The 19,813-nt window shown below is 33.6% G+C and overlaps 2 protein-coding genes across 4 annotated transcripts; one reads left to right on the top strand and one right to left on the bottom strand.

The window, feature by feature from the left end:
• LOC18601330 (probable inactive poly [ADP-ribose] polymerase SRO1) lies at window positions 731-1,717 on the top strand. The gene is made up of 3 exons (XM_018118996.1): window positions 731-754; window positions 862-976; window positions 1,140-1,717. Exons 1-3 carry the CDS (start codon window positions 731-733, stop codon window positions 1,715-1,717), a joined length of 717 nt encoding a protein of 238 aa, XP_017974485.1.
• On the bottom strand, window positions 8,951-17,961 carry LOC18601329 (paired amphipathic helix protein Sin3-like 2). Of its 3 annotated transcripts, none has more exons than XM_018119806.1 (24): window positions 17,618-17,961; window positions 17,431-17,506; window positions 16,693-16,911; window positions 16,436-16,616; window positions 16,257-16,355; window positions 15,916-16,089; window positions 15,545-15,815; window positions 14,780-14,916; window positions 14,565-14,640; window positions 14,448-14,477; window positions 14,023-14,216; window positions 13,781-13,935; window positions 13,412-13,539; window positions 13,055-13,309; window positions 12,037-12,696; window positions 11,803-11,891; window positions 10,971-11,591; window positions 10,783-10,883; window positions 10,547-10,685; window positions 10,315-10,467; window positions 9,981-10,144; window positions 9,674-9,785; window positions 9,348-9,507; window positions 8,951-9,255 (listed from the first exon to the last, which is right to left on the bottom strand). In XM_018119806.1, exons 2-23 carry the CDS (start codon window positions 17,502-17,504, stop codon window positions 9,379-9,381), a joined length of 4,161 nt encoding a protein of 1,386 aa, XP_017975295.1. In that variant the 5' UTR covers window positions 17,505-17,506; window positions 17,618-17,961; the 3' UTR covers window positions 8,951-9,255; window positions 9,348-9,378. The 3 variants fall into 3 exon arrangements, with proteins under 3 accessions (XP_017975295.1, XP_017975297.1, XP_017975296.1); XM_018119808.1 differs by having other exon boundaries at window positions 11,803-11,879; XM_018119807.1 differs by having other exon boundaries at window positions 17,622-17,961.

The following is a 19,813-nucleotide window of genomic DNA, read 5'->3' as shown; positions in this document are numbered from 1 at the left end:
TTATGTACTTGATAGATATATTTTTTGATTTAAAATATAAGCCGATGAAAAATGGTACTACAATCTACCTAATTTTTCATTGATATGGAGATCTCATGAAAAATAATAGAATCAAAATAAGTCTAAACTAAAGTGATCTCTCACCTCTACGAAGAAAAAGTCAATACAATGAAGGAATTAAGTGATGTAAAATATTATGAATCCCACATTAATAAGATTTGATACGTAATGAATTTTGATTTATAAATAAAAACTTTTTTTACTTAATAGATATGACTTTTGAATTAAAAAAAACGCCTAACAAATGCAACAATAACATTCTTTCTACAAATAATAATTAGTAATAAATACTTGTAAACAATAACATTCTTTTTTAGTTGAGAGAGAATATAAACCTAACTCCTTTAATTCTACCAATTATGGCTTTTTTTGTTTGAGAATCTTGAAGAATATTTGTGTTATAGTTTTAGAAAACTCAAATGTTTCAACGAGGAGCAACAACGACAATGGCAATGTAGAACAATCCGGTAAAATCTGTTAGGGTTGGGTTCATCCTCCACCGCCATCATCCTCTTCACCACAAAGTCCAAGAAAATGCATCTGTAGCCTCCAATCTCAAAGCATGTGATGAATTGCTTCTCAAAACAATGTGAATTTTTTTTAAAAAAAAACCTTATTCCTTCATGATTCATGTATAATCACAATAGTTCTTAAGTGCATTTATTAGCCAATGTTGTGGAAAAGCTTCAAGCCTGTTTCTTGGAACGGAGATCAATTGTCAAAGCGTTGATCAATGATGCAAAGTATATCTTTGATTTGAAGAGAATGGTATAGATCATTTATGTGATAGCAAATTAATAGTCGATTTCTTGGATTGATGAAAATGGCAAAAGGTTTCTTCTTAAACTTTTTTTGAGTGAAGAAGAAATTACGGAATCTATAATCATAAGATTGATAGAACTTCATCGAAGAGAAAGTGAGAGGAGCTTGAAATGAGTTGTTATAACAAAACCGTGGGACTAGATGTGATTAGAGAAATAAAAGAGCATATTTGCTTGCTAAGGATCATTTCTTGAATGGAATGGAGAAAGTTGACGATAGGGTTATAGTTACATCAATCTATTAATGTAGGCGGGAAGGGCATTCGGATAAAGCTCGTCTCAAGGTTTTCCAAAAGCATATTGGGATCACTAAGGGTGTGAGAGGCACTTCAAATGTGGTTTATGCATGGTATGGGGCTCTCACTAAAGTTGTGGAGAATGTTGTGGCTCATGGGTTTAGGTTGCCTAGCAAAGTTCCAGCGACTAACGATTGCAGGGTTGGCGTGTATTTGCCACCCTTTGGGTTGCCACAATTGAGTGCAGAGATGGCAGGTGTTACTGATGATAATGGTGTAAAACATGTTATTTTGTGCATGGTTTTATTGGAAAATGTCAAAAAACTGGAAGCAAGATCTAAACAGCATAACACATCTAGTGTGGATTTTGACATTAGTTTTGATGATCCTAAGAATCCCAAGTGGTATTTGTTATGGTCAATTAATGCGAATATGCATATTCTGTCCGAATGTGTTATAGGTTTCAAATTGTGTTTCCTTGAGAAGTTGATTTCAAAGATTAAGAACTCCTTTTTTCCTACCAAAGTGCGAGAAATAATGAATTCATACAACTCATTCAAGGCTGGAATGTTGGCCAATGATGCTTTTCTAACACACTAACAATTGGTTGTTGGGTATGAGCTTCTAAAATTTGCTATTTTTGGATTATTTGCAAGTTTAGAATCATAATTGTTAAATCGAGATACTTATCGTGTATTGAAATTTTATTTTTTAGTATCGAGTATCATATCGTAAGATATGGTAAAGAAATTTAAAATTATTAATAAATAACATTTATACATGTAAAATAAAGAAAAAAATTAAAAATGTTCTATTTTTTAATAGAATTGAATAGAATAGAGCATAAATTGAAAATATGATTATTTTTTAATTGAAATTCTCAATATATTCCTTAATAGTATATATTTTTAAATAAAATTTACATTTTTTATGTTAATTTATTTATTAAAAATTAAAAATCCTTAGCATTGTAACACCCCAACTTATGTATATATACAGGAATTAAGTATGAAAACTATGTTTGCATAATGCATTAGGCAAACAGATGTACATGTGGTTTATGAGTGATTTCATCCATGCATATATGTTAAGAACTGTTATAGCAAATTGTGATTCAAGTATGTTGAATTTATTGAGGACATGGTATGATGCCACATGTGCATATGAGTTGGTGGATGAGAAACCATGTGACATAAACTTGAAAGGCACAAGTATGTTAAATGCCATGATGGTTGAGACAAGATAGTCATATGTACACATATAAGACATGAATGTATGAATATATGCATGATGTGAGTGTGCAAGCATTATAGAGAAATAGCCTATGGTGGAACTTGGCTTAATTGATAAATTGAATGTATAAAGATTGATAATTATGCCTTGACATGTATATTGATGAGTTTAAAGGTATGTTTTGATTATCAAATGGTGATGTTCTTGGCATTTGAGCTATAATTTTGAGTTCTAAGGATAACAGTTGAAATCCTTGAGTCTGTAATGCTAAGTTTCCAATGATAATAGTTGAAATCCTTGATTCTATAATGCTAAGTTTCCAAGGAAAATAAGCAACATCCTTGAGCTGTGATATATATCTTGAACCCTTACTTTGGGAGAAAAACTAAATTGAAAAGAAAGAAAATGTTGGAGGACTAAATTGAAAAGAAAAAAAATATTGGAGGACCAAATTAAAAAGAAAGAAAATATTGGGGGACTAACTTGAAAAGAAAAAAATGGCAGGGACTAATGGGTAATTAGCCCAACATGGGTGGAAAAACTAAAGCTACCCACACCTTGTTATTCATGCCCAAAAAATGGGGAAATGCACCCCATGATTCCCATTTCTCATTCTAAAAGAAAGCACCAAAAAAAAAAGAGAGAAAATAAGGGCAATAGCAAACCTTTCACAAGCACACCTTCTCAAACCAAATTTCAAGTGAGTTTCAGTAAAAAAAGACTTGATTAAAGTGAATAACTCCACATTTTAATCCTTTCTACTAATTGGTTCCAAGGAAAGGTCAGGCTTTGCTGCCTTGGGAGAGTTTTAAAGCTCTTATAGATTTTCAATTCAAGGATTAAGTGGAATTCAGCTGAGTAAAGCCTTTCTAGAGATTGTTGAACTAAAAATGAACACAGTAAGGTGAGTTACCTTGATCTTGTCCAACTTTGAAGTAAGTTGAATGGGCTAGAAATGTTATGAACTATACATGAATTCTAGATATTTACAAGTGCTAGTGGGCTCACCAAAGACATAAATGAGCTTGAAAAAGGAATAAATAACCTACGCTAAGGTAAGTTACGATTTAATGACACACCAATAAGTTGTTAAGTATGAATGAGGATTGCCAAGTATGGTAGAAATGATTTACAAGATGCTAGGTAGAATTCAATTAGAAAATGATGAAAAATTAAGTATATTGATGATTATTATGCATTGGTCTAATGCTAGATTGCATTTGGAGTACCAAGTCTTGCAACTAGAGGTTTGATCAAGTAACACTAGGTGAGTGGATATTGCATCCAAATGATTTGAAAAGTATGAAATGAGATTTTAAGTGTATGTGTTGTAAATGGTTTTATAGAAAATGCATAGGAACAAGTTGATTTCTATGATGTTGTATGAGCCCTAGGTTAGGATGAAATGTTATGCATATATGACTATATATGTTGAGCCATGAATGGATTATGATTAGATGACATGTTTATACACATAAGTATATGTGTTAAGCTATGGATTATGACTAGATGCAATGTTTATGCACACAAATATGAGTTAAGCTATGAATGGAACATGATTAGATGAATGTGTATACACATAAGTAAATGTGTTAAGACATGAATGGATTATGACTTGATGTGCACTGAGGGGCATGATAGCTAAGCTACAAGTCATGTAGATATATTGATATTAACTTATATTGTTGTGCACTGAAAGGCATAGTAGCTGAGCTACATGTCATGTGGATATAGAATGATTTATGATTAGATACTATGTTATGTAGGCATTATGTTATGCTGTATGATGAAAATGAAATGTGATGTTGCTATTATGCTTTGTGATGCATATCATAGCTTAGGTAAGGTGGAGGAATACTATCAGAGAAAGGGTCAGTGTCCCGACCCAAACAGAAGAACCATGACTGATGTATGAGCCTGACAAATGAAGGCCGTGTGACCCAAACAAGCGTTCGTGCATCAATCTTACATCATATATCACATATTATAAAATCCTTATAATCATCATCATCATCATACTTAGCATATTACACGACTTGTCATTTAAAACATTAGCCCTTTGGCTCATATTTATATGCAAACTTAGTCATAATATTCACATAGCCCTTCATTGGCTTAATACATTTTATCCATACAAACATTTCATTAAATAAAATATAAGGCAGCGCAGTGCTTACATAATCAATTAAGAAACATAACCTAATACATGGTGCGGAAGCATAAACATAACCCTAACGCAACGAAGCAGACATGTCATAAGGGAAGCCTACCAGATGCCAAAAGGTGTTTGTCTAGACAATGTCGCTAGCCACTCAAACCTTGGTGTCTATTTATTTGTGCAATATAATTGAAGGGGTGAGTAATACTAATACTCAATGAGTGGAAGCATATAATCAATTGTAAATGTGTAGAGATAGTTGCTACACATATCTTTTAAACATACATACATTACAGTAGGCTAAAACTTATGCATAGTTAAAACAGATAGGGCATCACCAATCATAATTATCCTGTCATCATCATGGTAGCCATACACGCTGTTAACATATAACTATTTCTAGCCCAAACTCATGGTTGTTGCTAATTTCACATCATGCTTATCTGACCTGAAGAATGTTCATATTCATGTTCAATTTGTGGACACTTCAAACATAGTTTAAGCTCATCTTTGGTTAATGCTTTCATACGGTCCTTACTTTAGGCCATTTCATCAATTACATCCTATTTATCATATCATATCATATATCTCATAATAGTAAACTAGAAGCATAACATACATGATTTAATCATCATTATCATAGAGTGGTCCTCCTTGGACATAACGTAGTCACATATGGTTGTCAATAGACGGACAACATATCATATCATATCATATCATGCTTGGTACCGTAGTCACTAGCGAAAATCATGTCACGCTTAGTGCCAAAACAACTGACTGAGTATCATAATCATCATCTGGAATAACATCAACAAATGGCATCATAGCATTGCAAGTGGGACTATACCACCATCGCTACAAGTGAAACATATAAACATGCATAAAGATCCAAGCACAGCAAGTGGGAATCATAAACAAAACTATACCACCATCTTTACAGGCAAGGGAACATAGTCACAGGGATAAGACCTCACTCAACCTTATAACATATAATAGTCCGAAATCATCCTTGGATGAAACATACTTAATTGACATTATGGGTGATCATAACTCTTCATAGGATTTATGCGGTAATCGTGTAAGTGTCAACTACATCATACATTGTGTACATATAATTGGTCCTCTCAATAAGCACTTACATTTCATAGTAATACATCCATTTATTTCATATAAACAACAATTCTCAAATACTAGAATCAGTCATCATTCACATTAATATTATCACCAGCATAATTTCATTTCCAAGAACGTCAATTATCATGCATCATTTCCTTATAGCATAGGTTCATAAACACATTGACAACATCTAGCCTAAGCACGGTATCTCTGGGCATTACACATTTTTTTTCATAGGCATTTACTAGTTTAGGTACAACATTTCTAGACACATAACATATACACATCATACATGACATTTGTTTCGTTATAAGAAGCACACACAGGAACACCTAATCATTATGCTCCTAAATCATAGAAATTCCCACTCATTTTGATAATTCGAGTGCTCCTTTTATCAACACTTGCACTTGCAGCTCGCCAATGTTTTCACTTCAACTCAAGCAACTCAACAATTAGAGAATGTGCATAATTCTTACTCCCATTATCATCTAACATTTAACAATGCAAAATAATCATTATTTATGCAGTCATTCTCTACTTCTTAGCTAAATTCTAGCTTTGCAAAATAGTTCAATCTCTAGCTATTCAACATACAAGCATAAACTCCTTTAATTCTTAAACAATGTGCATAACTCTTACCTTAAATGCTAATTTGGCTCATTTAAACTCCAAATCTCCAATAGTTTCAAGCACCATCAACCACCAAAGCTGGAACGTAGAATTTCTACATCATAAACCATTGAAATTGACAATCAATCAGTGATAAGCTTTAATCTTACCTCTAGATTGATTTTCTAAGCTCAAATCCAATTCTTTTTAACTTCAAAATCATATATGGAAACATGGCTTTTAAGGGCAATGGAGAGAGCTTTTATTTCCTTTTGTGTTCAAATGGGCAAATTGCCCAAAGTCTTATTTTATTTTCTTTTTTTACAAATTTTCATGCATATATTGATGCATTTGTAAATATATCGATATATTTTCACAGATTTCCCTCAAATCTATCAATACATGAGGCAATATATCGATAGAAATCACGCAAAATGTTCTCTACCCAAAATGTATGGATAGCTTGGGAAAATCTATCAATATATTTTTCACAGAATGTCCCCTGATCCAAATCTATCGATACATTTGGACAATGTATTGATAGAAATTATAGAGAATGTCTCTTTGTGTTTTTCCTACCAAGAATGTATTGATACATGAGGGAATGTATTGATGCATTTCCTCCATATTGCATATCTTCAACACTTCAAGCTTCCTAAGTTCAAATTTCAAACTTCACTATCAATTCTGACTTACATTCTCATCTTAATTCATCATGAAATGATCCACATCATTACATAAACTCATCATACAATTCAATTCTCATTCATGCTCTATGTCACATACTATATCAATCAAAACTTAGCATAATTAGCTCAAATGTTATATTCATCTACGTGCCAAACAATTACATTGCATCATTTATGTTCCAAACATATGCACAACATCATTTTAAGCCTTCACATACTTATATATTTCATTGTAATTTCTCTATATAAACGTAAGCACACCCTTAAGCTCATAAACATATACATCAAAGTTCAATTTAGCTCACTCAAATAGCTTAGTTTACATCAAATATATTTAATATCAAGATCAGGGGTGTTATAGTCGTAGGACCCAATTTGTACGGCCTAGGTGGGGTGGAAGAATACCACTAGAGAAAAGGTCGAAGTACTTAATTTGCATGGCCTCAGTGGGGTAGAGAAATACCATTAGAGTATGATTCATGTGCGCATTGTGATATGCTGTTGATGATGATGTAATGAGTTGTTTAATGTATGTTTTGAAGTCTATGTACTAAAATAGAGAACCAAGAAAATTAAATGGCAGCTAAGGCTATAGGTGAAGAAAATAAGTATAGGAAAGGCTTGGATGGCCCAAAAATGGAAACATGTGCATAAGATTCTGCATATTAGACTAAGGTATCGAGACAAGCTAGGTAAGATTCTAAGTCTTTTAAGAAATCTACCCATTTACTCCCTTGGCATCTCATAGTGTATAGTTTCAAAGTTACAAGCTTAGCAAGAAGTTGGAGTTATGAATGACACTAATGGGTGAGTTTAAGATAAACAAGTAAGTTTTATTGGGTGGAATCCCAAATGCATCACAGATTTGCATAGAAAAACGTGCACGTTTTCAAGAAATGACATGGTTTATAAACTTTTTGAGTTGTTACTTGTTCCCCTTTATATCTCCTCACTAAGTAATTGTATTCACATTTTTAACTCTCATGTTTTGTAAATTTAATGCTACCCGAGATACGGACGCGCAAGGGATTTACGTGTTTATTTGTTAGGCTCAATGACAAAAGCATTTAAGAGTCACTCCATTGGTAGTTAGTTTTTAGTTAGGTTATGTTATTGGGCAAGAGACCTTGTATGTATAAATATAAGTGATTTATGAGACAAAAGAAATGTCCAGCGCATGTTAATGTAGCCATATGTTGGCAGGTAATGGATAAGTTGTATAACCCATGTATGAGTACATGGTACATGTTATAACATAAGGATGTGCCTTATATGAATGCCTAGTGTAAGACAATGTGACCACAGGGTGGCAAACTATGAAATTTATATGAAATGCTGATTATAAGTAATGGCACATGTTTTACATAATGTAATGTTATGTGTATATAAGTAAAGAGGTTATGATATTAAGTATGGCTTATGTGATGGAATTGAAAGCTCCAATGATGAGCTAAGTGATGATGAATGAAATGAGACTCACGTGGATTTGATATCCACCATCAAGTCTTCACATCGATCATGTTGAAATCCAAAAGAAAATTCGATTTTGTAGTATTTTTTTATTTAAAATCTAAATTATTAGAACTCATAAAAAATAGTTTTTCGTATTTCAACTCAAAACAATAAAAAATAATTCGTAAAATACATATCATGTATCGTAAGATACACTTTCGATATTTAATCAAATACAATACACCTATTAATACATATCAACTACTAACATCTTATCATACAATGTTGATAATTATACTTGAAATTGTTTTAATTACTGATTTCATTTGCTTATCCCGCAAATCATTTTTACTTTGTCTTTAAACATATTAACCTTATGATGTCAACAATTTCAAAAAGAAAAACAAACTCCTTTAACCATCTACTATTAACTAAGTCACATATTTGAGTAGTGTTCATCTTTTGGGACCTGCTACATATAGTTTTCCAAAATTTTTAATGGCTGAATAATTTTAACACTTCTCCAATTTAAGCAATTCTCCTTATTTATTTTGTCAAATGATTGATTAATAATTGTGGGAACTTTTCAGTTACTTCAATCCTATTTCAAGTGAAGGTGTGGCATGTCACCTGTCAATAACAAAACTTATATTAAACAGGAAAAAAAATAAATAAAACCTTTTTCCTTGTTCCCTCTTTACAAAATAACATGCAACCCCTATTTACACAATAATGGCTCATCTGATCTTGTAATATGCTACCATTTCCTAACCGTTCCCTTCTTCAGTACTAGAATGGCCAACTAACATCAACTATGAACATACAAGAAATGTGCCCTTTTTCGAAAGCCTTTCAAGGTCTGGTTGCACCATGGGCTTCTACATGCATTACAAAAAGCATCATCGTTAAGCTATCTCTGAAAATTTTCAAAGAAAAATGTAATTCAAACAAGTTGTGAACGTTGTATTACCTTTTCTGCCTGTCCGAGAAAGAATGCTAAATTATTGCGAAGCGGATAAAAATCTATGGAACCGTTGTACTCTTGCCTGATTATTAAATGAAGATCTGCATTGTGATGAACTTCTCCTCCTACGAAAGAAATAATCTTCTGTGTCCAACACATAAGAAATCTGCCAACATAATACAGAAGATCATAAGCGAAAAAAGACCCAAGGTAAACATCACGTGCATGAGCGATTTCTTAGTGCTATGAATACACTGTGCGTCTACAGTCCTTAATGGCCATGAACAAAAGAAATCTAAAGATTAAACCAGATATTAATAACAGCAAGATACCTTGTATGAGTTGCAAGCTATCTTGTTTTCTAAACCATTAACCACTTCAACACCTTCCATGGCCAAGCAAGTAGCAGCAAATTCATCTAGACCTGCATATTTGCTCTTGTTTCTGCAAATATCAATAAAGAAAAGCAGATTAAGCACTAGTTATTTAATGGCATATTCCAAATCTTTCCTTTCCTACAATCATAATAACAAGTGAGGCTGAAAGAACCAAGCATCACCTGCTACATTTAGCTTTAACACCAGATCATAATTAATTGCAAACCTAGGAAACCTGATTCCTAGTGTTATCAGCTAATACCTCTTTAGTGTAATGCCATGTGGCTCCTTTTTGCCAGGAAAGACTGAAAGAAAATCATTGTGCAGAAAAGCTGAAAAATTAGGTTCCATGGAAACAGCAAATGCCTCTGGTTTTTCAATGACATTGTCCATCAACTGAATAGACAAACGAGATGGCGAAGATGACTGCAAAAAAGGACCCAAAATAAAAAATTATACAGAGGTCCAACAATCAAGAATTATTTTAAACAAACATATATAGAGACAGAAAGAGGTGCCTTAATCTGTTCCCTTTTTCTTTTCTTTTTTTTTTTTTTTGTAAAGGGGTCATAGTAGAGGGACATATGCAAACTTACACATTTCAATCGATATATATTCTCCTCATGAAGAAGGACACGTGCATTCTCATAGTACACTGAATCCATTGTCTTCCCATGTTTCCGGGATTTTTCATACTCAAACAATTGAAGAAGCTTATTATCCATCTCATCTGTTGCAACAGCTTGAAGCTGCATTAAAAACTATAATTCAGAGCAGTTGCAGGAAAAAGGAGGAAGAAATTAGGGAAGACCATCAAAGAAAGCAAACCTGCTTAACCAATTTATATATTAACTTGTCCAATGTGAATAACACATAAGACTGGTTTCCTATTATAGCCCGACATTCATCCTCAAACTTTGCATTATCAGCAGATCCATCAAGCAGACTGTAGAGTGCACTCACAAATCTGAGTTGCAAACAAATGAAATTTTCCAAATTAGAATGCATCAGACACTTCATATTGTGCAGCACAAAAATTGACAGTAAATTAAAATGTAAATCACCTGGCATATAAATCTGAAGAACTACCATCTTTTGAATGTTTCCACTTTATCTCACCACCTGTCGAATTTGTTTTTGCTGACAGTATTCTTTCATATAGGATCTAAAGGAAAATCCAAAGATCGAAGAATATTTATTAAATTGTAAAAAGAAAAAGAAATAACTCAAATGTTTTAGAAACCCTACATACTTGATGAAGTCGGAAAAGAACATAGAAATCATCATTTGCATAAAAAACCCAAGAACTGTGTCTATCTTCATCAGGTAAAACTGCAGATACATGCTTTGCAAGAGGCTTCACCGTAAAAAGAAAACGTTCTGAAAATGACAAGGACATGCCATCTCCCACAAAATGTATATCAGTCATCCCTTCAGCTTCACCTTCACTCTCAGCCTTACCATCAACTTCATCACGTTCGACCTCTTCCTCTTCATGCTCTTCACGGGAGCATTCATCACCTGCAGACTCACTGCCCGATGCATCATCACCAGCCTCTGAGGCATTTTCACTATCCTCATCATCAGCATCTGCATCATTTTCTCCTCCAGCATCCTCACAATGCAACTCTTTCCCATTTCCAGACCGATACTGTCTGTTTTCAACACCATGCTTTGCCTTTGGCACAGCCTTTAGACCAGTATCACCATAGGCAACAAAATTATCCTCCTCAAAATCAGCATTAGGTGATAATTCACCTTCTTCTTTTTCAATTTTGGAGGGCCCAGCAGATTCTTCATGATATCTACCAGCATTAGAGCCATCTGTAGGTACTCCATTTACTAATAAAGCATGTTTTGCTGCATCACCACCCTAAAGTACCAAGGAAGTTCACATAAGCATATTACAACTAAAAATCAGAGAGATAACCTCCTGGCTTTTCCACCTTAGCAAGGAGGAGGTGAGCAGAATAAACAAGGAAAGCAAGGCCCAAAGAAGCCAAATATTGTTACATTTCACCAAAACCAATTAGTGATATCAGCTTCAGCCATGCTACATAGAATACAGTAGTTAATATGCATACCTCTGATGAATGTACAAGATCAGCATTAGCTTCAGCTTCATGATCCTCACCAGGGGCAATGCTAGGTCTAGATGCTGCTGCACCACACCCTTGAAATTCAAAATAATCTCAATATTGCAAAACGATTTTGGAGAGAAATGGATAATAAAAATCAGAGTAAAACAAAAAGAACTAGGTTAATGAACCACAAAATCATGGAAACTATTGTCATGTAACTGTTTCTGATATACAAACCTGATGCCCCTTCAACATTGTTTCTGCTGTGATTATTTTCTGCTCCAATTGCAAGGGCTGCTATGGAATTGCCTACTTTTTCAATGGAGGTAAGCATGTTAATTCCAGGCCTTTTATCACCTACAAATTTGATCTCTTTCTCTACCTTTGTATCATCCCTAGAGACACAACCTGAGCGTTCTTCCTTGGCTAAAGTTTCCCCATTTGTCAAACTATTTCTGCAAGAATTAGTTAGTTCTGGTGAACTATTCTCATCTCCATCACTAGGAGCTTTTTGTTGCCCAGAATTAATAGTAGCATCAGCTCCAGGGCTGCCATCACTTTCAGCAATGCTTGATCCGGTGCAGTTTACAGCAGGATTCTGTACTTTACCAGCATCATCAGTACCCTCTCTGCCATTAGGTCGAGGAGGAATACCCAACATGGGCTCCAAGAAAGTGGTCCAGAGCCTCATAACTTTATTTAACTGTTCTTTGGTTGAGCACATCTCTTCACATGAATATTCTATAAGTTTATACAGGTCTTCATGAATGTCAACATCCAAATATTCATATTCAAGGTGTGGAGCTAGGGGTTGTCTGTGACCGGCAACACTAGCCACAAGAACATCATCCTCTTTCTGGTTCTTCTCTTTCAACTCCTTGATTTCAGCCACTAGAGCTGCAATTAGAAATATAAATCCATGAGACTAGACAAGCACAATATAAGAATATAGAAGAGCATAGAAATGTACATTCTATCCTCAATAGCCACAGAATAGTGTGCAATCATACTTTGGGAATTTAACAAACTTTTGGACTCAGTACGAATGGAAATATTTCCTCAATCCTTCAGCCGGATATTGCAACAACAGAAAGAGCAGTATTAAGATGTAGTTAAATGGTTTCACCATATGGGTTCTAATTCTACTCATAAAGACAAAATATTAGAACAAAGTGTTAAAATCATCCCTCAATCTTTCAACCAGATTTTCCAAAACAGATAAATGCAGCATTTTGCATATGGAAATTCTACTTACATTTTGCACTCAAGTTCTTCGAATCCTGTTGCTTGAAATAGAAGCTGCGGTGATCAAGTGATTTGTAATGGTTTTTCGCATAAATTTCAGCCCAAACCTTGTTGAAATCTGCACGGCACTTTGTCCACTCTTCTTGCTTCTGTTTCAGGCGAGTTAAAATGACTGGTAATGCAAGAGCAGGATTTTTACGTAATATTTCCATCACATCAAGTCCATGGTCACCATATAAACGCTCAATGCACCTTAAATTTAGAGCTGCAGTAAGTGATTCAGGAGAGGCCAAAAGTTAAAAAGATGAATAATGTTCACACAGCAGAAAGTAACATATGATTTGATGATCTAATAATGTATACAAACCAGTAAAGTGGTCTTCAACACGAACTGAAGAATCCATATTTATCTTATTTTCATTAATGTTGTTCAGCAAGTCCTCAGCACGCTTGGCAGTTGAGCTCACAGATTCTAACAACATATCCAGCTCAAATCTAACATCAACCAAGAAGTCTGTTATGGCTAAAAGGAGATAACATCTAGAATTTCCACGGGTATAAAAAAATAGAATAATCAATTAGTGCACATTAATTTTTCTTCTGAAAACTCATTTTCACCTGCATTCACATGCAGTAAATAAATTTGTAATCGGAGAATAATCAAACTGAAGAAGATACAAATAAGAGTAATCACTATATTGATTGCACGCGTAGTACTGGGACACCAGAGGAATACCTATCATCCTCGCATCTGAACAAACTTTCTTCATACTGATTTCTGCGCATGTGCTTAAAAGAATAATCCTCACTTCCTGAAGTCACAGAAACCCAATGATCATTCAGCACTTGAGCACCAAGCTCCGATCTCTGACTTGCTGAAGGTATTGGATACTGAGAGACAAGAGCACCCAAGAAAATCAAAGTCAATACAAAATCTTGCATAATTTGCAAGCATAAAAAACAATAAAAAGTTTATACATCATCAGGCAGAAGCCGATAGCTTGGGGTACAACGTTCACAGTTAGAAAGGTCAAGCTCTTGTATGGATTTTGCCATATACTTCTCCCTGTATCTCTCCTTATCCTTAGCTCCCTCCATTTCACGTTTCTGCTCTCTATCTTTATCCTCTAACTTCAATGGCCTGGATGCATGTCCATCACCACTAAGTGATTCTGCAATAGACAGGCAAACCTTATTGGAATTTACAAATATGATACACAACACACACACACACACACACACACACACATATATATATATATATATATATATATATATAATAATTTGCATCCTATAAGACTAAACTATCCACACACATGCATACAATAAATGAGAAAACAGCCAAAAAGAATATGAAAATCTATAACAAAATGGAAAAGAAAAGGATGCTATCAGTTACATACTTTTACTAATAACACCAGCAAGAAGCCCATCTGCAGGAGACATTTAGATTAGAAACAGCCATAAAAATAAATAAACAAAATAAATCAACTCAAAACTGATATATCTTCAGCTGTTACCAGTATTCTCACAATGCTCCAAGAACTGATTGAACTCATTCATAAGATCTGGATACTTGCCAAGTAAATCAGTCACCTGACATAGGCACAAAGAAAAGTAATTAAACTAACAGTAAAGGTAGAAGATGGAGCATGTCCTTGATAATTCAACAAAGATAAGTAGATTGTAGAATTGAAAAGTCAAATAAACCAGCTAGAGATGGTGTAAAACATACCAAATTTTGCAAATCATTCCGTCTGATTATTCCATTGCTATAAATATTAAGGCACTTTAAGAATGCCTGGTAGTCATCTGAGCTGCATAGCCTCTCCTTAACTTTCTCACAGAATACAAACCCTTGGTTGCACATGCCTGCAGTTTGAATATGAAAACCTAAAAGTTAAAAGGTTATGAAGGAGAAGAAAATGTGCGTAAATCTCAATCTCATTACACAAGCAAGACAAAATATTTGAGAACTTGAAAAGACTAGCTGCAAAGGCTCATTAACAATCATTTTGGAAAACAAAATCAAAGGGCTAGCACAAGTTTTTCACTCAGGCTAAGAAATATAGGCATTTCCCTCAACAACACCCCAGCAGAGCAAATAAAAAACAATTAAGAGCTGAGTTTGCTAGGAACATCAAGATGCAAACTGCAGATTGCTTTTCCCAACTGCAGATTGCTTCAAAATCACAGGAAACATGTATTGGAAGCCTATACAGCCTCGTTACAGTCAAAACCATCATTAAAAAAATAGCAACCAGCATCATGTAAACATATCTCACATCTGCATCAAATACAACTACAAGCTCATTCTCACCAGTAAATCACACTAATGATTGATGAAGAGAAGCATCCAGAAGAATAAATTAAAAAAACCTTATTAGCAATATATAGCAAAAGAACAAACAAAATATTCAACAAAAACAAAGCAATACCTTGCATATTATAAACAAATAGAAGCTGTCCAAAATGCTGTCAAAAAGGTTGGTGGACTCACTTTTTAAAGTATCTCTGTCATCATAAGAAGCAAATCCTTCAACCTTCCTTCCAGATCTTTTTTTGTCAGCAAAACGATGCAAGTTAAAATCCCTATTGTTGTCATGCTCAGGATCATCCTGATCACGAGTCCTTCGATCCCTATTTTCCTTGTCCACACGCTTTCTCTGCTCCTTTTGCATTTTCATCATTGCTTTGTCGTCATCCAGTTCAGGACGATCAACACTGAGATCCCGATCAGCATGGGAAGTAATCCTATCCCTCCGACGTTGCTGATAGAAAGATAATCATTATTTCATATCACAAACACATCAAAATTAATAGCAAGTGAAAATAACATAAATAGTAAAAGGAAAAAAATAGAAGAGTTACCTTGTCTATTTGTATATGCCGCAAGGTAGGTGTAGCAGAGCTTCGCTCATTATAACGCTGAGTTGAATTTCGACCATATGGAACTTGATGTGTCAAAGACGCTGCTGAAGCATCTGGTAAAAATCTTGTGAACTCCTCAAGCAGATCTGGATGGTCCTCAAAGAGAGCAGCAACCTGAAAACAATGAAACAAATAACAAGTAATGTTTTCTAAAAATAAACTTTCCAAGAGATTAAAATGTAGTAAGCACCAAAGAGACAACAAATATAGGAAACAACCAAAAGAAGATTAGTACCAAAGAGACAACAAACATAAGATGCAACCAAAAGAAGACATATTACCTCACTGTAGACCTCATTTATGTCCTTGTGCTCCTTCCGGTACATATTCAAGATATCCAGAAATGATTTATAAACATGCTCATCATTCTGGAAACGTTTCTGCATAGCAAAGTGCATAAAATTAAAATGGATAAACATGGACATTGGTAAGGCATAATATTATGGCACAATTATATCACCTTTATTTTGTTTACAAAACTGATTGCTTCTTCAAATTCAACAGTCTTTTTTGGAGGAGCCTCATCCTCATCAAGGGTTATTTCATATCCTTTTGGCAGGAAGGTATTAAATCCATAAATCAAGTTGTTATGCCCTTTAAATAATTCCTTCACTCGGGCAATGACACCGACCGTGTCAGTCCTGCAGAAGACAAAAGATGTATTGAAAATTTAGTAATTTAAAGCAACAAAAAATGTGGCATTTCAAAAGAGGATACCTTTGAGCCTTGAAATCCTTCATGACTTCAAGGAACATGTCATACTTCTCCTTTTGATCCTGAAACATCTCCTTCACTTCCTTTAGATACGTTAAGGCATCATTTGTAGTCAGTTTCTGTGACGTACTTCCCACTCCTACACCTACCCCTCCAATGCCTCCACCTCCGCCTCCACCTCCTCCTCCTCCTCCTCCGCCTGGCATTTGGTTTTGCCCATAGCTTCATAGGTAGAAAATGATAAAAAAAAAAAAAATTCAGAACAATAACCATTTGACCAACACCAATAGTAAACTTCAAAATTTTGCCCTAAACCTAATTTTCTTTCAACAGATAATTACTCTTAAAAACGACCTAAAGGTTACATTCTGTTGGAAGTAAATTTACTACATATTACAAAACCAAGAGGTAAATGCAACCTAGAGTAAAGATCCCACGATCAAAAAAACCAACATGATCCAAGCAAAACAAGTCAAGTCAAAACATTAACAAATCACTCAATTCAAGTGGAAAATATAACAAACCCACATGCAAATTCAACGAAATTCCCCGTCGAACCTCACCCCCCCAAAAAAAAAAACCATTAAAGATGACAAAAATAACCAACCATTAATCAAAAAAAAAACAACCCAGATTACCAAAAAAAGCAAACTTTCATACAAAAACAACCATACAAACCCTCGACGAAAAAGCCTTACAAGGATTGTAAAAACAGAGCAATGAAAAGGCAAAACGACTTACGATTCAGCCCTTGAAGAACCAAATGGACGTTTAAATTGAGAACCGGAATATATATCGTCCCTTATTCGCTTCATCCCTGTAAACCAAAAACCAAAAGAAAAAAATAGTGAATTTTTTTTACAACAGGATTAATCATTTACGAAACAAAAAGAAACCCATTTAAAAAAATTGGGTTAAGGAAACTTACTTTCCTCTGTAACAGATCTTACAGGAGGGGGAAGACACAAGGAAAAAAACCAAACCACTTGGCTTTTTTTTCGATCTTCTCTGTTTTGAATTGCTTTTTCGTTTTCTTTATTCTTTTTTTTTTGGGTTCGGTTGAGTTAGAGAGAAAGAATTGAAAGGGCGGAATATATAAGAGAAAGAGGGAGAGAGGGAGAAGAGGCAAAGAGAGAAACTTGGTACGTGGGGGGGGGAGTCAAAATCTGAATGAGAAAAATTAAAAAGGTATTTCGAAAACTGGTGTGAAGCGAAGGAGAGAGAAATTGCTTATGTTTGGGGTTCTCTTGAGAGACTCTGTTCTAAATTGGGAAACACAGTTATGAGTTTTGTTCTTTGTTTCTGTAGGGTGTACTAGTGGGCTTTCGTTTCTAGTTAGCTTTCAACCATGGCCTTTCGGTCCGTCACTACTGGCCCAACCAAATTGCTTTCGGCCTTTTTACATTTTGTGAGTTAGGGTTCCCGAAGAGCAGAGGTTGATTTTCATACTACTATTATTATATTATACTATTACCACACCAAAATTCACCTTCTAAATCATCGTATTTCTCCTTTTTATACAAATAAAAAATATTAAGTTTAAAATATGTTTTCTTGATTTCTGTAATTTTATTATCAATTTGAAGAAACAAAAATTTTTTTAATATTTTGGATAAATTTTATCGCATTTATCTTTGTGATTATATAAAATCCGCTTGCATGATATTTAAGTTTTAATTATGTAACTCTATTTTAATGGCTTACCGCGTGCTATATGAGATTTAAGTTTTGTTTAGATGCAATTTCAAGCAAAAGCCGTTAGAATTTTGACTATCTTTATGTGCCACTTTTGCTACTTTACTATATCCCTTTATTTTAAAACAAAAACTTGATAATGTCATATAAGATTAGGATTAATATTTGATGCATTAACAATGTATAGCTTTTATACATTATCAAGCTATCAAATGGCCATATCTTATTAATGAGGCTTTTAGGTCGCAATCTCTTATTATTTTAAAGGAGATAAAAGGTCAGAGTGCTTTATTATTTTGAAGGAAAAAAAAAAAAACTTCATTAATGAAGTGTCACGATTCAGTGACCTGATAGTGTATAGAAGTTATACACTGTTAGTGTATCAAATATTTACCCATAAGATTATTATTACATTTTAATTGACTTTAATGAATTTTATGATTCTCATGTATTGATTTTATAAACTATTTTATTAACAAGTTCTTCTTGAATAATCTCGACCAAAATATCTCTTCAAGACTATGATTTTTCCAAAGCTAATTTCCACAATAAGTCAGTGATAGATACCCAAACCCAATTCATATCAAATGACGAAACATAATGCTTGAATTGTCAATTTCCATGGAACCTACTCTCTCTCTATATATATATATATATTTTAAGGATCAAGCTTTTCTTTTAGATCCTTCATGATACAAAGGATATTGGGAAAAATAAAAAATAAAGTCAAGTCTAAAAGTAAGACATTCATAAGCTTATATTCCTTTTAGGTATGATATCTACACAAGAATGAGATCCTAGTTTTGTCTTTTATTTTTATGAGATTTATTACTTTAGGGCATCTTTTTATCAAATTGAGGTGAATTTAAGATATCTTAAGAGGTTTTTTTTTTCTTTTTTGGTTGTTGGATCTAGAAGGGGTTGGATTTAAGCCAATCCTATGGATAAGAATACATGTGTTTATTATTTATTACAGTAGTATGTTACATGTAAATACGTGCTAATTATGTATTTTTAAATTATAATTTTGAAGTAGTAAGAAATTATTTTTTAAAATTTATAAGCAATTTAATAATAACAAAATTAAGAAATAGACATAAAGTTATATATAAGAACTCACTTTTGAAAAAAATTATATCTAACTTAATCACTGATTAACTTTTCAAAAAGAATTACTAATTAAATAATAAATTTATTTATGACTGAATCTAATGTTAAGAAATAGACATAAAGTTATATATAGAAATTCACTTTTATTAAAATTTATCTCTACCTTAATCATTAATTAACTTTTCAAAAAGAACTAATAATAAAATAATAAATTTATTTATAATTTTATTATAGATGATAAAGATTCTAATGTTTAACGTAGTTTAAGTCTATTAAGTTAAAAATAAGTAGTTAACAATAGTATAATAAACATTGAATT

Source organism: Theobroma cacao, chromosome 4 (assembly GCF_000208745.1).
Source record: "Theobroma cacao cultivar B97-61/B2 chromosome 4, Criollo_cocoa_genome_V2, whole genome shotgun sequence".
In the NCBI taxonomy this organism is placed as follows: Eukaryota; Viridiplantae; Streptophyta; class Magnoliopsida; order Malvales; family Malvaceae; genus Theobroma; species Theobroma cacao.
The sequence above is the reverse complement of the archived record's forward strand: the minus strand, read 5'-3'. Positions and strand labels throughout refer to the sequence as shown.

What these genes read in the sequence shown, in the direction of transcription:
- LOC18601330 (XM_018118996.1), top strand. Translation starts at nt 731, where the DNA reads ATGTTGTGGAAAAGCTTCAAGCCT. An exon ending in TGTGGAAAAGCTTCAAGCCT is followed by an intron (nt 755 to 861) that starts GTTTCTTGGAAC and finishes GCAAATTAATAG; the next exon opens with TCGATTTCTTGGATTGATGA. An exon ending in AGAACTTCATCGAAGAGAAA is followed by an intron (nt 977 to 1,139) that starts GTGAGAGGAGCT and finishes GTAGGCGGGAAG; the next exon opens with GGCATTCGGATAAAGCTCGT.
- LOC18601329 (XM_018119806.1), bottom strand. Translation starts at nt 17,504, where the DNA reads ATGAAGCGAATAAGGGACGATATATATTCCGGTTCTCAATTTAAACGT. An exon ending in TTCTTTTCCGACTTCATCAA is followed by an intron (nt 10,884 to 10,970) that starts GTATGTAGGGTT and finishes ATTTTCCTTTAG; the next exon opens with ATCCTATATGAAAGAATACT. An exon ending in CATGGCATTACACTAAAGAG is followed by an intron (nt 9,786 to 9,980) that starts GTATTAGCTGAT and finishes TGATATTTGCAG; the next exon opens with AAACAAGAGCAAATATGCAG.